General features: G+C 43.6%; 3 protein-coding genes across 9 annotated transcripts in view; 1 reads left to right on the top strand and 2 right to left on the bottom strand.

The window, feature by feature from the left end:
• Positions 1 to 42: 42 nt before the first annotated feature.
• On the bottom strand, positions 43 to 11,021 carry Akip1 (A-kinase interacting protein 1). 6 transcript variants are annotated; one of them, XM_052711747.1, is made up of 6 exons: positions 10,928 to 11,021; positions 10,519 to 10,743; positions 9,633 to 9,713; positions 7,113 to 7,226; positions 2,645 to 2,725; positions 43 to 267 (listed from the first exon to the last, which is right to left on the bottom strand). In XM_052711747.1, exons 2-6 carry the CDS (start codon positions 10,735 to 10,737, stop codon positions 124 to 126), a joined length of 639 nt encoding a protein of 212 aa, XP_052567707.1. In that variant the 5' UTR covers positions 10,738 to 10,743; positions 10,928 to 11,021; the 3' UTR covers positions 43 to 123. The 6 variants fall into 6 exon arrangements, with proteins under 6 accessions (XP_052567707.1, XP_052567706.1, XP_052567705.1 ...); XM_052711746.1 differs by having other exon boundaries at positions 2,657 to 2,725; positions 10,887 to 10,984; XM_052711745.1 differs by having other exon boundaries at positions 10,887 to 10,984.
• Positions 2,732 to 7,106, bottom strand: LOC128093884 (zinc finger and BTB domain-containing protein 24-like). The gene has a single exon (XM_052711751.1). It carries the CDS (start codon positions 5,771 to 5,773, stop codon positions 5,117 to 5,119), a length of 657 nt encoding a protein of 218 aa, XP_052567711.1. The 5' UTR covers positions 5,774 to 7,106; the 3' UTR covers positions 2,732 to 5,116.
• A 92-nt stretch (positions 11,022 to 11,113) lies between the features above and the next one.
• The window catches only part of Dennd2b (DENN domain containing 2B), a 202,199-nt gene continuing 196,889 nt past the window's right edge, over positions 11,114 to 16,423 (top strand). For both annotated transcript variants that reach the window (XM_052763470.1, XM_052763468.1), the window contains exon 1: positions 11,114 to 11,287. The gene's annotated coding sequence lies outside the window, so the exon portion shown is untranslated. The remainder of the gene's footprint in view (positions 11,288 to 16,423) is intronic.

Raw genomic sequence — 16,423 nt, forward strand, 5'->3', positions numbered from 1 at the left:
GGTTGCCCCCTGACAGCCAGCATTAAAAGTAGCATCAATATATCATTATTAAGACAATTAATAGGTGATTTTATTCTTCTTGCTATTTAAAAAAGAGCGAAATGATGGCAGTGATGGTCAACTTCATACGGGGAAGACCAAGTCCACACTTTGCCCCGAGTCAACTTCGACCACGTGAGTCTTCTTGGTTAAAGGGCTTGAGCCCACAGTGACAGAATAGGTCCCAGGATACACTTCTATGTAGAGGTCCTTAGAGATGGCCTCAGCCTGAAAGGAAAAGAGGCAAGGTGGTTTAAAGACTGATCTCCGCCATTGTGTGCCAGAGGTGGGGAGGAATGTACAGATATGGGGTCCTGCCTTCAAGGCTCAGCTTGGTCACATGATGACACTGTTGTTTTGGTGATTCTCAGCCTTAATGCGTGTTGCCCTCTTTCTAAATCTGTGAGAATACCTACCCACAAGCAAGCATGTCAAAACTTTGTAAATGAGAAAGTGTTATAGAAACATGACGAATTATAAAAAGAACACCTGCCAGGTGTGGTTGCTCACGTGTTTAATCCCAGCTTTCTGGAGGCAGAGGCAGTCTGTGAGTTTGAGGCCAGCCTGGTCTACATAAGAGAGTTCCAGGACAGGCAGGGCTACACAGAAAGAGAAAGACCCTGATTTGAAAAAAAAAAAAAAAAAAACCACATGCACGCACACAAAGGAAAACCCTAGGTGGAGTAGGAGTTAGGCAGAGGGAAAGGCTGCTTGGGAATCAGAAGTAGAAAATGGCACTTAGGACTGGCAAGGTCTTTCAATCATGCTTTGCCAGACTCCCTTCGGAAAGATGAGGCACTGTTTCTCTCCTAAGCTAATATGAATGGACGCCCTCTGTCACTGAAGCACTTACTTGGAAGGTCTGCTCTTTTATGCTGCAAAGCCCTGAAAGCTGGAGTTGATGGGACAGTGTTCATAGCTGAACTGAGTAGAAACCATCCTCCAAGGCTAGACTTCATACCTGGCTGGGAAGTGGCTCAGGGCACTTGCAGGGGATGGGCCTTAGTTCACATGGGCGAAAAGGCAAAGTCACAAAACAGGAGAGAGCAGGTAAGAGCCAAAGTGCATCTGGGCTGAGCTTGGCTGAGCTGGGCATAGCGGCACACACCTTTATTCCCAGCACTTGGGAAGAAGAGGCAGGTGAGGATCTCTGAGTTCAAGGCCAGCTTGGTCTACCCAGTGAGTTTTAGGATGGCCAGGGCTACATAAAGAAACCTTATCTCAAAGAAAAAAACAAAAAACAAAAACGTATCTGGGTAGCTACTTCATGTCTGCTCAATGCTGGGAAAGAACCACGGGCAGAGTTGTCATTTCTTACACCACACAAGGGAGACTAATGAAACTATTGGCCAGAAAATTCTATAGCAGGAATAAGTGATATTTGTACTTCCATGAAATTTCATCCCACATTGCCTTGATGACAGACTTGAGGTCAACACTTTCAACAGCTACTTTATGTTATCATTCTTCCACTTCTGAAAAATTAAAGGTCCGACACCCTTTAACTGATGTGAGGAGGGTGGTAATGACACTGCTGTTTACCAGAGGACAACTGTGTAATATACAGGCGCCTCAGAATCCTAGCCAAGGATATGCTCCATTCATCTCCATACACGGCAGCGTTGAGGTTAGCGTGTATTTGTGTGGGGGGCTGGAGAGATGGCTCAGGAGTTATGAGCACTTGATTGCTGCTCTTGTAGAGGATGCAGGTTTGGATCTCAGAACCCAGGCAATGGTGATGGCTCACCAAACCCTGTAAATCCAGTTCTAGGGGACCTGACAATCTCTTCTAGCCTCTGAGGGTACCAAACATGCATGTGGTATACATACATACATGAAAGTACACACACATACACATAAAATAAACCTAAAAAAAAAAATTCATCTTCACATCCAGGCCAATCAGAATTACCAAAAGCAGCACTAATGAAGATACCCACAGCTGACAGCTTGCATTTGTACTAGAAGCAAAATTTTTTAGTTGCTAATAACTCTAAAATATCTGAATCCTGGTTAGTAACAAACTTTATACAAACAAAAAGGGATTTATTGCAGCGACATGTCTAAGTTCCTTCCTCGAATTCCAGCTCTTCCAAGTCTCAAACAAACTCCCTAGGCTCAAAGACTACTTACTTACTCCTTGGTCCTGAAACTGAAAAACCCGTATCTATTTCTTTTTTTCTCCTCCACAGAAACATTTCAAATGTTTTGGAACCCAGTATCACCACATGTACATATTCTGGAATTTCAGCAATGGCTGCATTTTACAAGCAGAGGGTCAGACCCTCCTGCTGCTTCAACAGATGGAATTCTAGCAGGAGCCAATGCCAGCCCAGCTGAGCCTAGGAAGGGAGCTGTGAATACTTAACATTCTTTCCAACCACAACTATGAGCTGAGGCACACAGAGCATCCCTTAAGCCTCCAGTGAAGGAAAACACTAAGAAAACAGAATTTTGCACTGAACCAAAATCTTGTGGACCTTCAAGTAAACCTCTCAATTTGAAGACACTGTAGAGCTCCATACAAATGGAGCCCAGTTGGTAACAAGTCAGCTGGCTTACAGAAGGGTAGTGAAGCCCAGCACACATGAAGCTCTGTACTCACAGGCCAGGATACCTCTTGAGAATGCTCTGATGTTTGGTAGATACTTCCTGGACCAACAGATGTCTCTTCTCTGCTGTTTCTCTGTCAAGATAAATATCGATTATGACCTGAGCTTTGACCTTCTGAAAGCAGAGACATTTTCTCTTATTAGGATTATTTCCTATGCCTTTTCTCATCTGTCACCTGTTATTAATGATATGTTTGGTACATTTAGAGCTATTTTTAGACATGTGTTTTCCATTGTTACTTTTCCTTATGTGAACTATAGAGTCTGGCAAACTTGAGTTTAAATCCCATGTCCTGTTACTCACTAGAAGGATTCACTTAACTCAGAGCCTTGGTCTCCTGGATGGAAGGGAAGATTGAAATGCTAAAGTCATGACACCCAACAGACTTTCACAAACACAGTTTTCTTCTCTGCTTCTCATAGGAATGGTATTAGCAGGGAACATGGATAAAGCCTTAGAGGTACCATTTTTATCCATCACAGGAAAGAGGAATGTTGCTCTTAGCAGAGATCAGGCCAGGGTGGAAAGGGGATTTCAGGACAACTCAAAGGGTTCTTGCTGCCTGCACTGAGTCCACTCACATGCCCATGCTCACTCCTGTCACTAGACCCCTTTACTCTACTACCCTAAGATGACTCATAGACCAGAGAAGTCAGGGATTTGATTCTGGACTTAAGTCTGTCAGCTTTGAGAATAATTAAAGGAGTTTAAGTAAACTCAAAACAAAAAGCCTACTTCTGTTGAACAAACAGAACCTTTTTCTTTTGCACAACATATATTTTTTTCTCCTTAAGTTTCACTGAACAATGTAATGCTTTAAAGTATGCACAACTTGGATAAAAATAGCTACAATACAATCTAGTATTAGAATCTATTAGTTACAGAGCCCATTAGAAAAAAATAAAATAGAATCCACCACAGTTCAACACATAGTTGGGATTCTGTTCTGTCCAAAGTACCCTAAGTCAAGTTTTCAATATACATAATTTCTGAGGGGCTTTCTTTTTTGAGAGGCACCTCATGTATCACTGGCTTGCCTTGCAGCCAAGGATGACCCTGAAATTTAGATCCTACTGTCTCTACTTGTGGAGTGCTGGGATCACAGAACATGCAACCTTGCCCCGTTTCTGTGGTGTTGGGGAGTAACGCCAGGGCTTTGTACATGCACTCTATCGACAGAGCTCCATCTCTGGGAAACTTCAAACATGGCCAATCCAGACAAATCAACCAGAAGCCTGAGTGTGGAGGAGCACAGGGGGTTGCAGAAGCTCTGGGTGGTTCTAACGCGCAGGCTCAGAAACACAGCAGCAGGTGCCACTAAGTCATGTGAAAGCAAAATTTAAAACACTAGCCCCTATACATAAGCTTACAAGTGACAATTACAACCTGACCTGAAATCAAACAGCTCAAGAAAGAACTCGAGAATTTCTGCTAGATACATTGTCCAATATGGTAGTCATCAGACATATGTGGTTATTCAAACAACAAAATTAAAATTCAGTTTCTCAGTCTAGCTATCTAAAACTCAAGTGATAAAATTTATGTAGGGCTGGGATAGAGCTCGGCTGTACAATGCTTGGCTGGCATGCACCTAAACCCTGGGTTCCATCCTCAGTACTGTATAAGAGGAAAAAAGGTCCCTGTGTTGCTAGTGGCTGCCATATTGGCCATATGAGAGGACAAAGGACATTTCAGTAACAAGGTGGACAAATACCAACGCTGAGTCAGAGATATCCAAAAGGAGGAATATTTACAAGATGGCTAAACTATAAAGACATCTGTAGAACAGGGCAAGAGAATGTTTCTGCCAAGATGAGGAACATTCACAAATCAAAAGGCAGGAGGTGCTTAATAACTTGATAAGAAAAAAACAAACAAAAACCAAGGGTTCTGAATCAGGTTGGCTGGGTTATCATGGCATGGGTGAGTCTGCTCGAAGTAAGACTGGATCTGTACACGAGATATTACCTACTGTGGGATTACTAAGAGACCTATATAAAATGGCATGTAAGAAGACTTTATTATAATGCCTATCATATAGAAATTGAACAATAAATAAATACTGTCATGACCACAACTCCAAATTTCTCAACAGGTTGCTCTAAGTGTGGCATCTTTGGTGGATTGCTAAAAAGTGATTATACTTAAAGACTTTGCCACAGTCTTTACACCAGGCCTCAGGACTGCTGGCGCACTTTTTTCCCCTCATATCCTCTGGGCTGAACAGCTTTTTTCCCCTCATATCCTCTGGGCTGAACACTGGTTGTCTTCATCTCCACTGAGTTTGTAATCTTTAAATTTGACAGATCTCTGAATCCTCCACTTGCTGTACCTACTCAGGCTATCCTGTCCATCCTAAGCCTTGGGGTCACAGTTCTCATCCTCAGCGAGCATCTCCTCCACTCTACCTGGCTCACCAGCGGATTCAGATGCCTTTTCCACGCTACCTGGCTCACCAGCGGATTCAGATGCCTTTTCCTTTGGGATCTGTGCCTGAATTCAGCTCCACACCGTCTCCTTCTTTAACCACCAAGTTTTGTCTATTCTGAACTGAATTGTTCACTCTCAGCTGCATGTCTTCCTCTGAAGCGAGTTCTGATTTCCCCTCTCGCACACTATTGCCTTTTCTTGGTCTTCCCTGCTTCCGTTTTAGAGAATCATTCTTCTTACTAGAAATAACAACCACTGGAGTACCAGTGCCGTTCAGAGCCAGCGGCTTTGGAGAGCTATGGTTAGTCTGGAAGTCTGTGTAAGCCTTTATCAGATCACAGACTTTTAAGAATTGAGCAGTAGGCAGGATCTGTTCTGTAGTTTTCTTACTGGCCTGTAGATAGCCTGTATAGATAAATTCCAGCAGAATACCAAAGGTGTCTGCAACCATGCCTTCCAACATATAAATAGACTGGCCAATCTCGCCCACTTCCACAAACATCATTGAGAAATATTCGCTGCTGGCAGCAAGAAAAGCTTTGTGGACGCAGAAATGCACGTTCTCCACAATTACAGTAATACCACAGAGAAAGCCTCTCTCTCTCTGGTCCTCAAGGCTAGCCAGGACGGTGTGACTGTGAGTGTCTGAGTGAACAAGCTGCCCAGAAGGCTCTGCTGCTGTCTCTGCCATTTTCTCCAGACTCTGAAGAGGCTTAAATCTGTAGGCACCACCCAGGGGGGCCCTGCCTAGGCCAGTGTCGTCCCTCCTAGAGGCTCCCAGCTGGCAGGGCCCGTCGCCGCTCCCTGCCCCTACTGCCACTGCGCGCTGGCTCTCAGCTAGCCTCCTTCACCACGACTGCCAACCCAAAAGCTGTACAAAACATATTAAAAGATATAATCTTTAATATCATAAGATATTAACACATATTAAAAGATAGAGTGTGAGCCGGGCTGTGGTGGCGCACACCTCTGATCCCAGCACTAAGGAGGCAGAGGCAGGAGGATCTCTGTGAGTTCAAGGCCAGCCTGGTCTACAGAGTGAGTTCCGAGACAGTCAAGGCTATACAGAAAAACCCTGTCTCAAACAAAACAAACAAAACAAAACACCCCCAAACCAACCAAACAAGACAGAGTGTGTGATAAGGGGCTGCTAGCTCTTATCTTTATAAAAACCAAGGTAGTCTCAGCCACCCTACAGGCTGAAGAAGGATCACTTGAGACCAGTTCAAGATCAGAGTAGGCAACACAGCAAGACCCTGTCTGAAAAATGAAAAATATTTAATGAGACAACCCCCACTCACATTTCCTTTTTAAAAATTATCAAAGACATAGCAGTATCACTATCTCAGTAAGATATAACTTTTAAAAATCTCTTTTCTGGAGGCTGGAAAGATAGTTCAGTAGCTAAGGGCAGAGGACTCATGTTTGGTTCCCAGTGCTCACACTGGGTGGCTCACAACCACTTGTTAACTTCAGCTCCAGTGGACTCAACACCCTCTTCTAGACTTGCTGGGCACCTGCATTTATGTGCACATACCCATACACAGACACACATATATAGTTAAAAATAACGTCTTTTGTTGTTTTTGAGACAGTCAATATAGGCCTGGTTGCCCTGAAATTCTCTATGTAGACCAGGCTGACTTCAAACTCAAGAGAGAGAGCTACTTGCCTCTGTCTCCCAAGTGGTGGGATTAACGGTCTGTGCTGCTACACGTGGCTTAAGACAACAACCCTCTTTTGTATTCCTAGATGTATATGTAAATATGTTGTTCTTAAGCTTGCCCAAGAACCTCACAGCTCAGGATCACAGGTTCAGCTGAAGATCCTAGAGTGAAATAATCTTAAGTTTCAGACAAACACCTATTTCTGTAAGTTCTTGGAGATTATGAAGTCACACATGTCTGCTGAGCACTAGAATGCTGAGTCACAGAGGTATCCGATGACAAAAAAATCCCACAGGGACTTACAAATCTCTGTCTCAACCTTGAGAGGCTACAGGCATGGCCTGGAACAATGGGGACCTGTACCTGTTCTCGATCATGTCCTATGTCTGAGTACATGTACATTTCTGGAGGCTTCCTTCTGTGATAACGGTAGACGTGGGTTGCCCCTCCTTCCTCTGGCATAGATGAGTAGTATTTCTAGAGAAATAATGTGAAAGAACATTTAAATATTCTGGCCAAATTTTCAGAAAGATTCTCTGATACTTGTGCACAGCAAGGTTATGGAAGGAAGCATGAGAAAAAAGGTAAATTACCTATCCTTTCCACAGGCCTAGGCCTGAGATGCTAAGACAAGGAAATTGCATTTGGCATGGTTTTGCTGCCACCTGCTGCCTCTGTAGGGCAAGAACTCTGATGAAGTAAACAAAGGTGGGCAGGATCATGTTCTCTGCTAGGTAAAGGTTTTCACATCTTCACTTCCATGTCAAATACACTCACCCTTTCATTTCCTCCCCTGACAGAGTCAGATCAACCATTCTGTGTTTACTTCCAGGTACTCAGACAAGGAGGAGGGAAGAATGGAGGGATTTCCTTGAGTTGAAGGAGCGTAGAAGGCTACAACATAACCCTCAAAGCCGTGCAGCCTTTTGCACCACGGTTCTGCACAGGGGAAATAATGGAAGGAGAGATCTCTAGTTTAAGAATAATCCAAAGGATCAGAAAAGTCACATTTTTCTTGTTTTGTTCCTTCCTCCTCTTCCAAGTTAACCTTAGATTTGCCCTTGACTATGAGTAATGAAGATGTCACAAGTTTGTTTGGAACATACTGTAGGGACAGCGTCAAAGGAATGTGACGAGAGGCTGGGGAGAGAACTCAGGACATGGACCTATGACATTTTAAGGCCACTTTAAAATTGTGGAGCCAAACCCAGAACACTTTTCTAAATCTTCAAAAGACCAAGAAGTTATGAAGCACCAGTCTGTAATAGGATTGAAGAGGAACATAGCTGAAAACCTACATAAAGAACACCAGTTTGCTAAGCCTCAAAGACAACTATTATTTGACTGAACCATGAACCAAGTGTTTAAGTTAACCATTTTATAGTGGAGCTGAAGTTACAGATCACTCTAATGCCTCCTTAGGACAATAAGAACATTAAAAATGGTCTCTGAACCGTAGCTCCTTGGTTGAAATCCTATTGTAATCTAAAGAATGTTTGTAAAAGATGGGGGTTGGGTATGGCAGTGGATGCCTATAATCCCTATACTCAGAAAGTAGAAGCAAGGAGATCAAGAGTTCAAGGTTAGGTAAGTAGCAAGTCTGAGGCCAGCCTGGGCTACTTGAGATCTTATCTCCAACAAAACAGAAAGACTGGCAGTTTGGGGATCTTAACATCTGAAGTCTGAAAGCACAGCAAAACCAGTTCTTTTCCATCTCGCTTATACACCAGTATCCTTAAATCCAGGGCACTTACATGTAAAGCCTGGTGTGATTCCCAGAAAACAGCCTGTGTTTTCCTTCAGTGTTGGCTGGTCTGCCTTTAACATCCATTCCCTCAACCTCAGTGTATGGGTGTCAGAACCTAAAATCTGTTTCCTCATTTCAATGACTACATCTTGCATGGTGTCATAATTTACTATTCATCTCTCAGTGGAAATCAAAGAAGTCAATAATTAAGCTTGGGGCTTCAGAAATCTGAACTTTACCACGGGAAGCTAAAGAACAGAATGAGGGGAGCTTCATGTCCAAAAGTGTACTCCTAACTTCTCACTGCTCCGGTCACATGTCTTAGGTGAGTCTTAAGAGCGGCCAACTGGCTAGCTCAAATTTACAGAACATGGTTTGACCTTTGGGAAGCAGATTTGCCATTAAAAAGAGCCAACTGGTTGATCTTTGGGAAGCAGACACTGCACACCTGCACCTGTTTCACATGGCCATCTCTGTCACCAACACCTGTTTTCGAACCCATTGGGACATTCATTCACCATGAACGGGAAACAAACACTGAAGGTTAAGAGCTAACATACAGGCTTCCAGTTTTTGATTCAACACATTTTGAACACAAAACAACTCAGGAGTGACCTTGAGGATTTTAACTTAATTTCTTTCTTTTTTTTTTTTTTTTTTTTTTTTTTCCGGTTTTTCGAGACAGGGTTTCTCTGTGTAGCTTTGCGCCTTTCCTGGGACTCACTTGGTAGCCCAGGCTGGCCTCGAACTCACAGAGATCTGCCTGGCTCTGCTTCCCAAGTGCTGGGATTAAAGGCGTGCGCCACCACCGCCCGGCTTAACTTAATTTCAAAGGGAAAAGGAAACATCTTCAAATTAGACTAACTGTGGAATTCAGGAAATAAGCACCATATTCTTCCCCTACACAACTGAAAACTCAATGTAGGCAAAGACCTTTTCTGGTTTGTTTACTGCTGTATCTTCAACAACTACAGTTAGGATGAATAAATATTTGTTGAATGAATTCTAACTTGTGTTTACCACCTGGCTTAATTGATTATAATCTGCTCATGAAGGCCTGTAGGTCCGTGGATGGAGGAGTACTGATTGTTCCTAAGCACAGATCAGGAGCACAGTGTGAGTTCGCACCAACTTACCCCACACTGACTTGAAGTATAGTCCATGAATTCAGCCATTGTTCTGAAGGAAGCACTAAGGGTTGGGCGCCTTTCTTCTCTCTATGTGAATAAATGGCAAGTCACAGGTGAAACCTACGAGTCTCTACTGGAAAAGGACATCATTTGAGAAATAGCCTTTTTCACTTTTAGGATAGCTTCTGCAAGCTGAAATTGGGAAGAGAGATCTTGCTGAGAAAGAATTCTAACTCAGTAAACTAGACATGCAATTTTTCCAGGAACTAAAATAGGTTAGCTGGCCTTACTTACTATCAATTAGTAGAAAAAGGCTGTTATTGTTGTTTAGGGTTTTTGAGACAGGGTCACATGTACACTAGGCTGGCCTTGAACCTGATCTTCCTGCCCTGATCTCCCAAGTTCTGACACCACACTAAGAAGTGTATTTACTTATTTAGACAAGGTCTCACTATGTAACCCTAGCTGGCCTGAAACTTGCTATGTAGACCAGTGTAACCTCTAACTCAGAGATCTACTTCTGAGTCCTGGGTGCTAAGATTAAATGCGTGCACCACCACACTCCGCAAGAAATTATATTTTAAAAGTAGACAAACAGAATACTATTTTATTCTGACTAACTATTAATAACGAGTAACTATTCTTTTGTTACTCATAAAGAATTGGTCACACTGCGCCGGTGTACAATCCTTTTAAAACTAGTACTTGAGGAGTTCAAGGCCAGTCTGGGCTACTCGAGACCCCTGTAAAATAATAAAAAGTGTCAAAAGAAGTTTCCAAAGGACTTTTCCACTCTTTGCCCAGATACTTTGCATCTTTCGGCCATGGAGGTTCCCTCTGGCCCAGTGGGAGGCCGAGAATGACTGTGCAGCTCCCCAGCTCGCGCCCTCACCTCTCCTAGGAGGCGCTGGGGACCGGGGATCGACCATCGTTCCTGGTAGGTGTCCTGGCGGTAAAGGACCCCCACGCTGCCTTTGGATCGCTCCGGAGAATGCCAGTTCACTGCCCTTCTCTTGGCGCGCTCCAGCACTTCCCTCCCCAGCCGAGCCGAGCGCTGCAGTGAGCGCCGGTCCACCCCGTTCAGCATCGCGGCCGCCAGACAGTACTCCATGTTTCCCTGGGCACACACACAGACACCGGCGCGTCAGCCGCACCCAGGCCCGGATCCAGGAGGAAGCTTCCCCCGCAACCCCAGCTCTCCCTCCGCCCGCATCGCGCGCTCCAAGTTGGGGACTGGAAGACAGGACCCCAGTCCCTTACACTTCCGCCTCCAGGACCCTGGGTGCGGCCCCTCACCCGACCTGCTTCTCCGGGGCGCATGCGCGCCGCGCTCTTCCGAACACGCCTGCGCTCCGGTAGCCGCCCTTTCGCGCCAGTTGCCGGGCTAACTGCTGGGCGCCGTGGGCGGGGCCTGGAGGTGGGCGGGGCCGGGCTCGAGGGGCACGTGGTCGCGGCTGGAACTAGCGGCTGACGCGACGCGGTGCTTGTTCGAGGTCCGTCCCGCCCCGTCGGGTCTGTGTGAATCCCGGCGCTTGTTGAGCTAAAAAAAGTTGTGAGAATACTGCAGCGGCTCTTTCGTTCCGCATTCAGGGCTATCGCCACTCCCGAACCACTTTTGTGTGAGGACGTGATGAGGTTAGCTGAACAACACGACTGAGGAGGTAGGGCTGGGAAAAGGGCGTTGTGTCAGAAGAGCGCTCAAGGGCTGGGGATGGAGGCCAGACGGAGGCTTTGGGGCTGTGGGTATGGGGACCGGTAGACTTCAGGGGAGGCCAGAGGAGTGTGTGTGGGGTGTGTCTCAACATTCCCTCCCTGCAGCTTCTTCATCCCTCCCTTGGAAGGATGGATTCACACAATTTTGGTGTGTTTTTTTTTTTTAATTTAATTTTTTTTTTTTTTTTAAATTTTTGAGACAATCACTGTGTAGCCTTGGCTGGGCTGGAGACTCACTATGTAGACCAGGCTGACCCCCTATCTCTTTCTCTTGGGATCTGCACCCACCTTTCAAGCATTAATCCCATCACTTTAAAGTAAGAAATGGGTCATTTACTTTTCATAACACCACTGAGCTATGGCGACAGCCCGAAGTCTCAGTGCTAGTGACCCAGCAGCACCCGCTGGTGAGCAGCAGGGCATAAATGGGGCGAAAGGCCCACGTTATGGAACACTTCTTAGCGGGGGTGGGTCCCTTACAGGATCCAAAGGGATTCTCAGTCTTTAGGTCGTGTCAATGGATGGGCTTGGTGAGCCGTGAATTCACCTGATTTAAGTATATAATTCAGTGAATTTTAATAAAATTTCAGAGTTGTACCCATATCATCACAGTCCTGCTTTGGGATATTTTAATGAACTGAAAATGCAGTGTTGGGCCTGAGAGGTGATTTGAGAGGGAGCCTCAGGGGAAATGTTTGCCCTACAAGCCTAACTACCTGAGTTTGATTCCTGGAATCTATGTAAAAAGTCAGACGCTGTAGTGTGTGCATCTGTTAACTCGGCTCTTCTACAGTCACATGGGTGGTGAAGACAGGAAATTGGGCTAGAACGCCTGGACTAGCTAGCTTGGAGTATGTGGTCCAGCAATAGCAGCAAACAAGACCCTGCCTCAAACAAAGTGGAGAGGTGAGAACCTGCTCCCAAAAGTTGTCCTCTGACCTCCACACACATTCTTTGCACACATGTGCCACATTCACACACATACAACAAATAAAGAAAAAAAAGTAGTCTAGTATCCACCATTTATAATCAATTCTCACTCCTATTTCTGGACCTAGGTAACCACTATTCTGATTGCCATCTCCATAACTTTGCCTTTTTCTGGCAATTCATATGATATGTGGCCCTTTTGGACTAGTCTCTTTCACTTAGATTATTTTGAGGTTCATCTGAGTTGTAGTATATATTAGTACTTTATTAATTTTTGTGGATAAATAATATTCCACCATATGAATATATTGTATTTTGTTTGTTTATTCATCACTTAGAATTATTTCCAGTTTGAATGCTATTCTGATAATGTATATAAGACTCTACAGACATTTTCATTTCTCTTGAGCAGATACTTTTAAGTGAAATTTTTGAGGGTATTATAAATTTATGTTTACGTTATAAGAAACTGCCAAAATATTATTAAAGTGGCTGTACTGTTCTTTTTTCCCACAACTGATAGTTTTTCCTCATGCACTCTAGCATTTGTTGTTTTTTTAACCTTTTTTGTTTTGTTTTGTTTTGTTGTTTTTGGTTTGGTTTTTTTGAGACAGTGTTTCTCTCTGTGACTGCCTTGGCTGTCCTGGCACTCTATAGACCAGGCTGACTTCGAACTCAGAGGTCCACCTGCCTCTGCCTCCTGAGTGCTGGGATTAAAGGCCATTACCACTCCAGCCTGCCATTTGTTGTTTTTTAAATTATAGTCATTTTACTACTGTTGTGAGTGTGAAGTAGCAGCTCATGGAGGCTTCAGTTAATATTTCCATAATGACTGGTGCTGCTGTGTAGACCTTTTTCTTGTTATTTCTAGCTCTTCCTGTTTCTTCTTTGCTAAAATATCTGTTCAGATCCTTTATCCATTTTTAATATGGTTTGTGTGTCACTTAAAAAATATTGAATGATGAAAGTTCAAATTCTGAACAAAGGATTCTTTATTGAATATATGGTTTATAATATTTTCTTTTGGTCTATTCTAGTTTTCATTTTATTTTTTTATTTTTTCAGTGCTGGGGATTAAAATACCCAGGGCCATTTGCGTGCTAGTCAAGTGCTTTACTACTGAGTTATATCCCTAGTGCTTCAGTTTCTTTGTGTGTGGGTGGGGTGGTGTTGTTATAAAGTGTGTTCTCTGAGCAAAACAGTCACCATCTTCATCAGATCAGCTGTGGTTGCTTGCAAGTGTCCACATATCATGTCTGTGGACTGTTGACATTCCCTCATAGAGGGAAGGGGTGAGGAGGGTCATTGAACCTTTACCTGGGTCTCCAACCATGCCTCCCAGCAATTTGTATGCAGTTATGCCCTAATTGCTTAGGGGCCCAGGTTTCAGGGAGAGGCTTTAGCGTATAGGCTGGGAAAGAAAAAGGGAAGGGCCTCTATCTCTGTGGCTTTGAGGAAGCCAACTTCCAGACCTTCTTGTGTGACAGCTGTGAATCACTCAGGATGCTGCCCATACCCCTCATCTCTCACTCTGTAAGTAAGCTTAACAAACTCATTGGTTTCCCAGAGTGTACTTTGGTGGAATCATATTTTGGTTTGTTGTTGGGACCTTATAAAGAGATTCTTTCAATGAAGGAATTAATCACCTCTCTCTCTCTCTCTCTCTCTCTCTCTCTCTCTCTCTCTCTCTCTCTCTCTCTCTCTCTCGTGTGTGTGTGTGTGTGTGTGTGTGTGTGTGTGTGTGTGTGTGTGTGTGTGTGTGTGTGTGTGGTGTATGTAGAGGTTATGGTTGATACTAGATGTCCTCCTCAGTTGAGTTTCATCTTAATTTCTGAGACAGGATCTTTCAATGAACTTGGAGCTTACCAATTTGGCTAGAATAGCTGGCTAACAAGCTCCAGAAACCCTCTTGTCTCTACCTCCCCAGCAACCGATAATGAATGCACACTGCCATGTCCAGCTTTTATGTGGGTGCTGGGCATCTGGGTGGTCCCAACCCAGGTCCCTATGTTTGCATGCCAAGCGTTTTACCTATTAAGCCTCTCCTCATCTACCTTTAATTTTTTTCTTTTAAAAAAGATTTACTTTATTTTATATGCATTTGAGTGCTCACCTGCATGGATACATGTGCACAATATGTGTGCTGGCAACCACAGAGGCTAGAAGAGAACATAATATCCCCTGGAACTGGAGTTACAGACAGTTGTGAACCACCATGTGGATGATGGGAACTGAACTCCAGTCTTCTGCAAGACAGCTAGTGTTCTTAACTAATGAGCCATCTCTCCAGCCCCACTTTCATTTTCCTTAAAAATATTTTTTCTTTTGAGATTTATTTTATGTATATGGGTCTTTTGCCTGCTTGTATGCATGTGCATCAAAGGCATGCAGTGCACATGGAGACCAGTAGAAGACATGGATGTTTCGCCTGCTTGTATGTATGTACACCATATGCTTGTAGTGCCTATGGAAGATAGAAGAGGGCATCAGATCCCCTGGGACTGGAGTTACTGACATTTGTGAGCCTCCATGTGGGTTCTGGGAATAGAACCTGGGTCCTTTGGGAGAACAGCAAGTGCTGTTAACCAGGGAATCATCTCTCCATACTCTGCCCTTTAATTTTATTAATGGTGTTTTTTGAAGCACCAAGTCTTAAATTATGATGAAGTCCAGTTTAGTACTTTTTTCTATGGGTTGTGCTTTTGATACATATATAATTTTTACCTAATTCATCATTTTTCTTCTGTCTTCTAATATTTAGTTTAATTTGTGTATATGCTATATGAGATGTAAATTCATCTCTTTAGATACCATTTGTTTAAGACTATCATTTTTTCATTAGATGGCATTTGTACCATTGTCAAAAGTCAGTTGACTATAAGTATACAGAAATTAATTTCTGGTCTTTTAATTCTGTTCCATTGATCCATATGTATGGAATATGCCACACTCTCTTGATTATTGTAAGTTTATGGTAAGTCTAGAAATTGAGAAGTATGGAAATAGTATACAAACTATGTTCTGTACTTTCAAAGTTGCTTTGATATTCTAGGTTATTTATATTTCAAAAAATATGTAAAGTTCTACATAAAGACTTCTGGGGTTCTGATAGGAATTGAGTTGAATTTTTAGTTCAATTTGGGGAGAACTGCAATCCTAACAGTGTTGGAAGGCTAGAGAGATAGCCCAGTGATTAAGAAGGCTTGCTTCTCTTCTAGAGGACCTGAGTTTGGTTCCCAGCACCCACATTCAGGATCTCGCCACTGCCTTCTCTTGGCCTCCACAGTCAACCTGCTCACCCAAGTGACACACACACAGGCACACACACATACACATAAATAAAAGTGACTCTTAAGAAAACATGTTGGCTGGTGGTGGTGGCGCACACCTTTAATCCTAGTACTCAGGAGGCAAAGGCAGGTGGATCTCTGTGAGTTCAAGGCCAACCTGGTCTACAGAGTGAGTTCCAGGACAGCCAGGGCTACACGAAGAAACCCTGTCTGGGGGCGGGGGGAGAAAAGAAAAAGAAAGAAATGATATTGGACTTTTGATTCATGAACATAGAATATCTATACATTTATTTCAGTTTTCTTTAGTTTCTTTGTCTTTTTTTTTCCTGTTGCTGTGATAAAATACTCTGACAAAATCTATTAAGGGATTACTGTGGCACACAGTTTCAGGGTACTGGGAAGTCCTGTCAGCAGGCCATTGAAGCAGCTGCTTATGTTGCATCCACAATCAGGAAGCAGAGAATAATGATTGATAGAGCTTAACATTGGTAACGCCATTTTGTCTCAGTCCACCAATGAGTTGCTTACAAGATAGTGATGAGTTCTGCATTTGAAATTTTGCAGCAGGCTGCATTAGACTTCATGCTCCTACACCCTTATTTGGAAAATGTTCTTTCTGCAGCCAATCAGGACCTGACCAGCTAGCCTCATGCTTACTCCTATCCTATTCCCTGTAAAGCTCTCTTCTGTAACTCTCCCTGGGGCTACATCTCCACCCATCCTGAGTGCAGCCTGGAGGATTTAATAAAAGCCTGCTCAGTACCTGGTTAGCATCTCCAGGCGTATTTTCTTTCAATGATTGCTGGTGTTTAGCTAGCTGTCGCTTTTTTATGGAGTCTAGGGCCCAAGAGCAGGAAATGGTGC

The sequence above is a fragment of the Peromyscus californicus genome, unplaced genomic scaffold, assembly GCF_007827085.1.
Source record: "Peromyscus californicus insignis strain IS unplaced genomic scaffold, ASM782708v3 Scaffold_4__1_contigs__length_199733344, whole genome shotgun sequence".
Classification (NCBI taxonomy): domain Eukaryota; kingdom Metazoa; phylum Chordata; class Mammalia; order Rodentia; family Cricetidae; genus Peromyscus; species Peromyscus californicus.

Bases quoted from the DNA above. Each gene is read 5' to 3' on its own strand.
- LOC128093884 (XM_052711751.1), bottom strand. From the start codon at position 5,773: ATGGCAGAGACAGCAGCAGAGCCTTCTGGGCAGCTTGTTCACTCAGAC.
- Akip1 (XM_052711745.1), bottom strand. From the start codon at position 10,946: ATGCGCCCCGGAGAAGCAGGTCGGGTGAGGGGCCGCACCCAGGGTCCT. The intron at 10,744-10,886 runs GTAAGGGACTGG...GTGTGTGCCCAG, and splicing joins AGGGTCCTGGAGGCGGAAGT to GGAAACATGGAGTACTGTCT. The intron at 9,714-10,518 runs GTGAGGGCGCGA...TTATTCACATAG, and splicing joins CCCAGCGCCTCCTAGGAGAG to AGAGAAGAAAGGCGCCCAAC.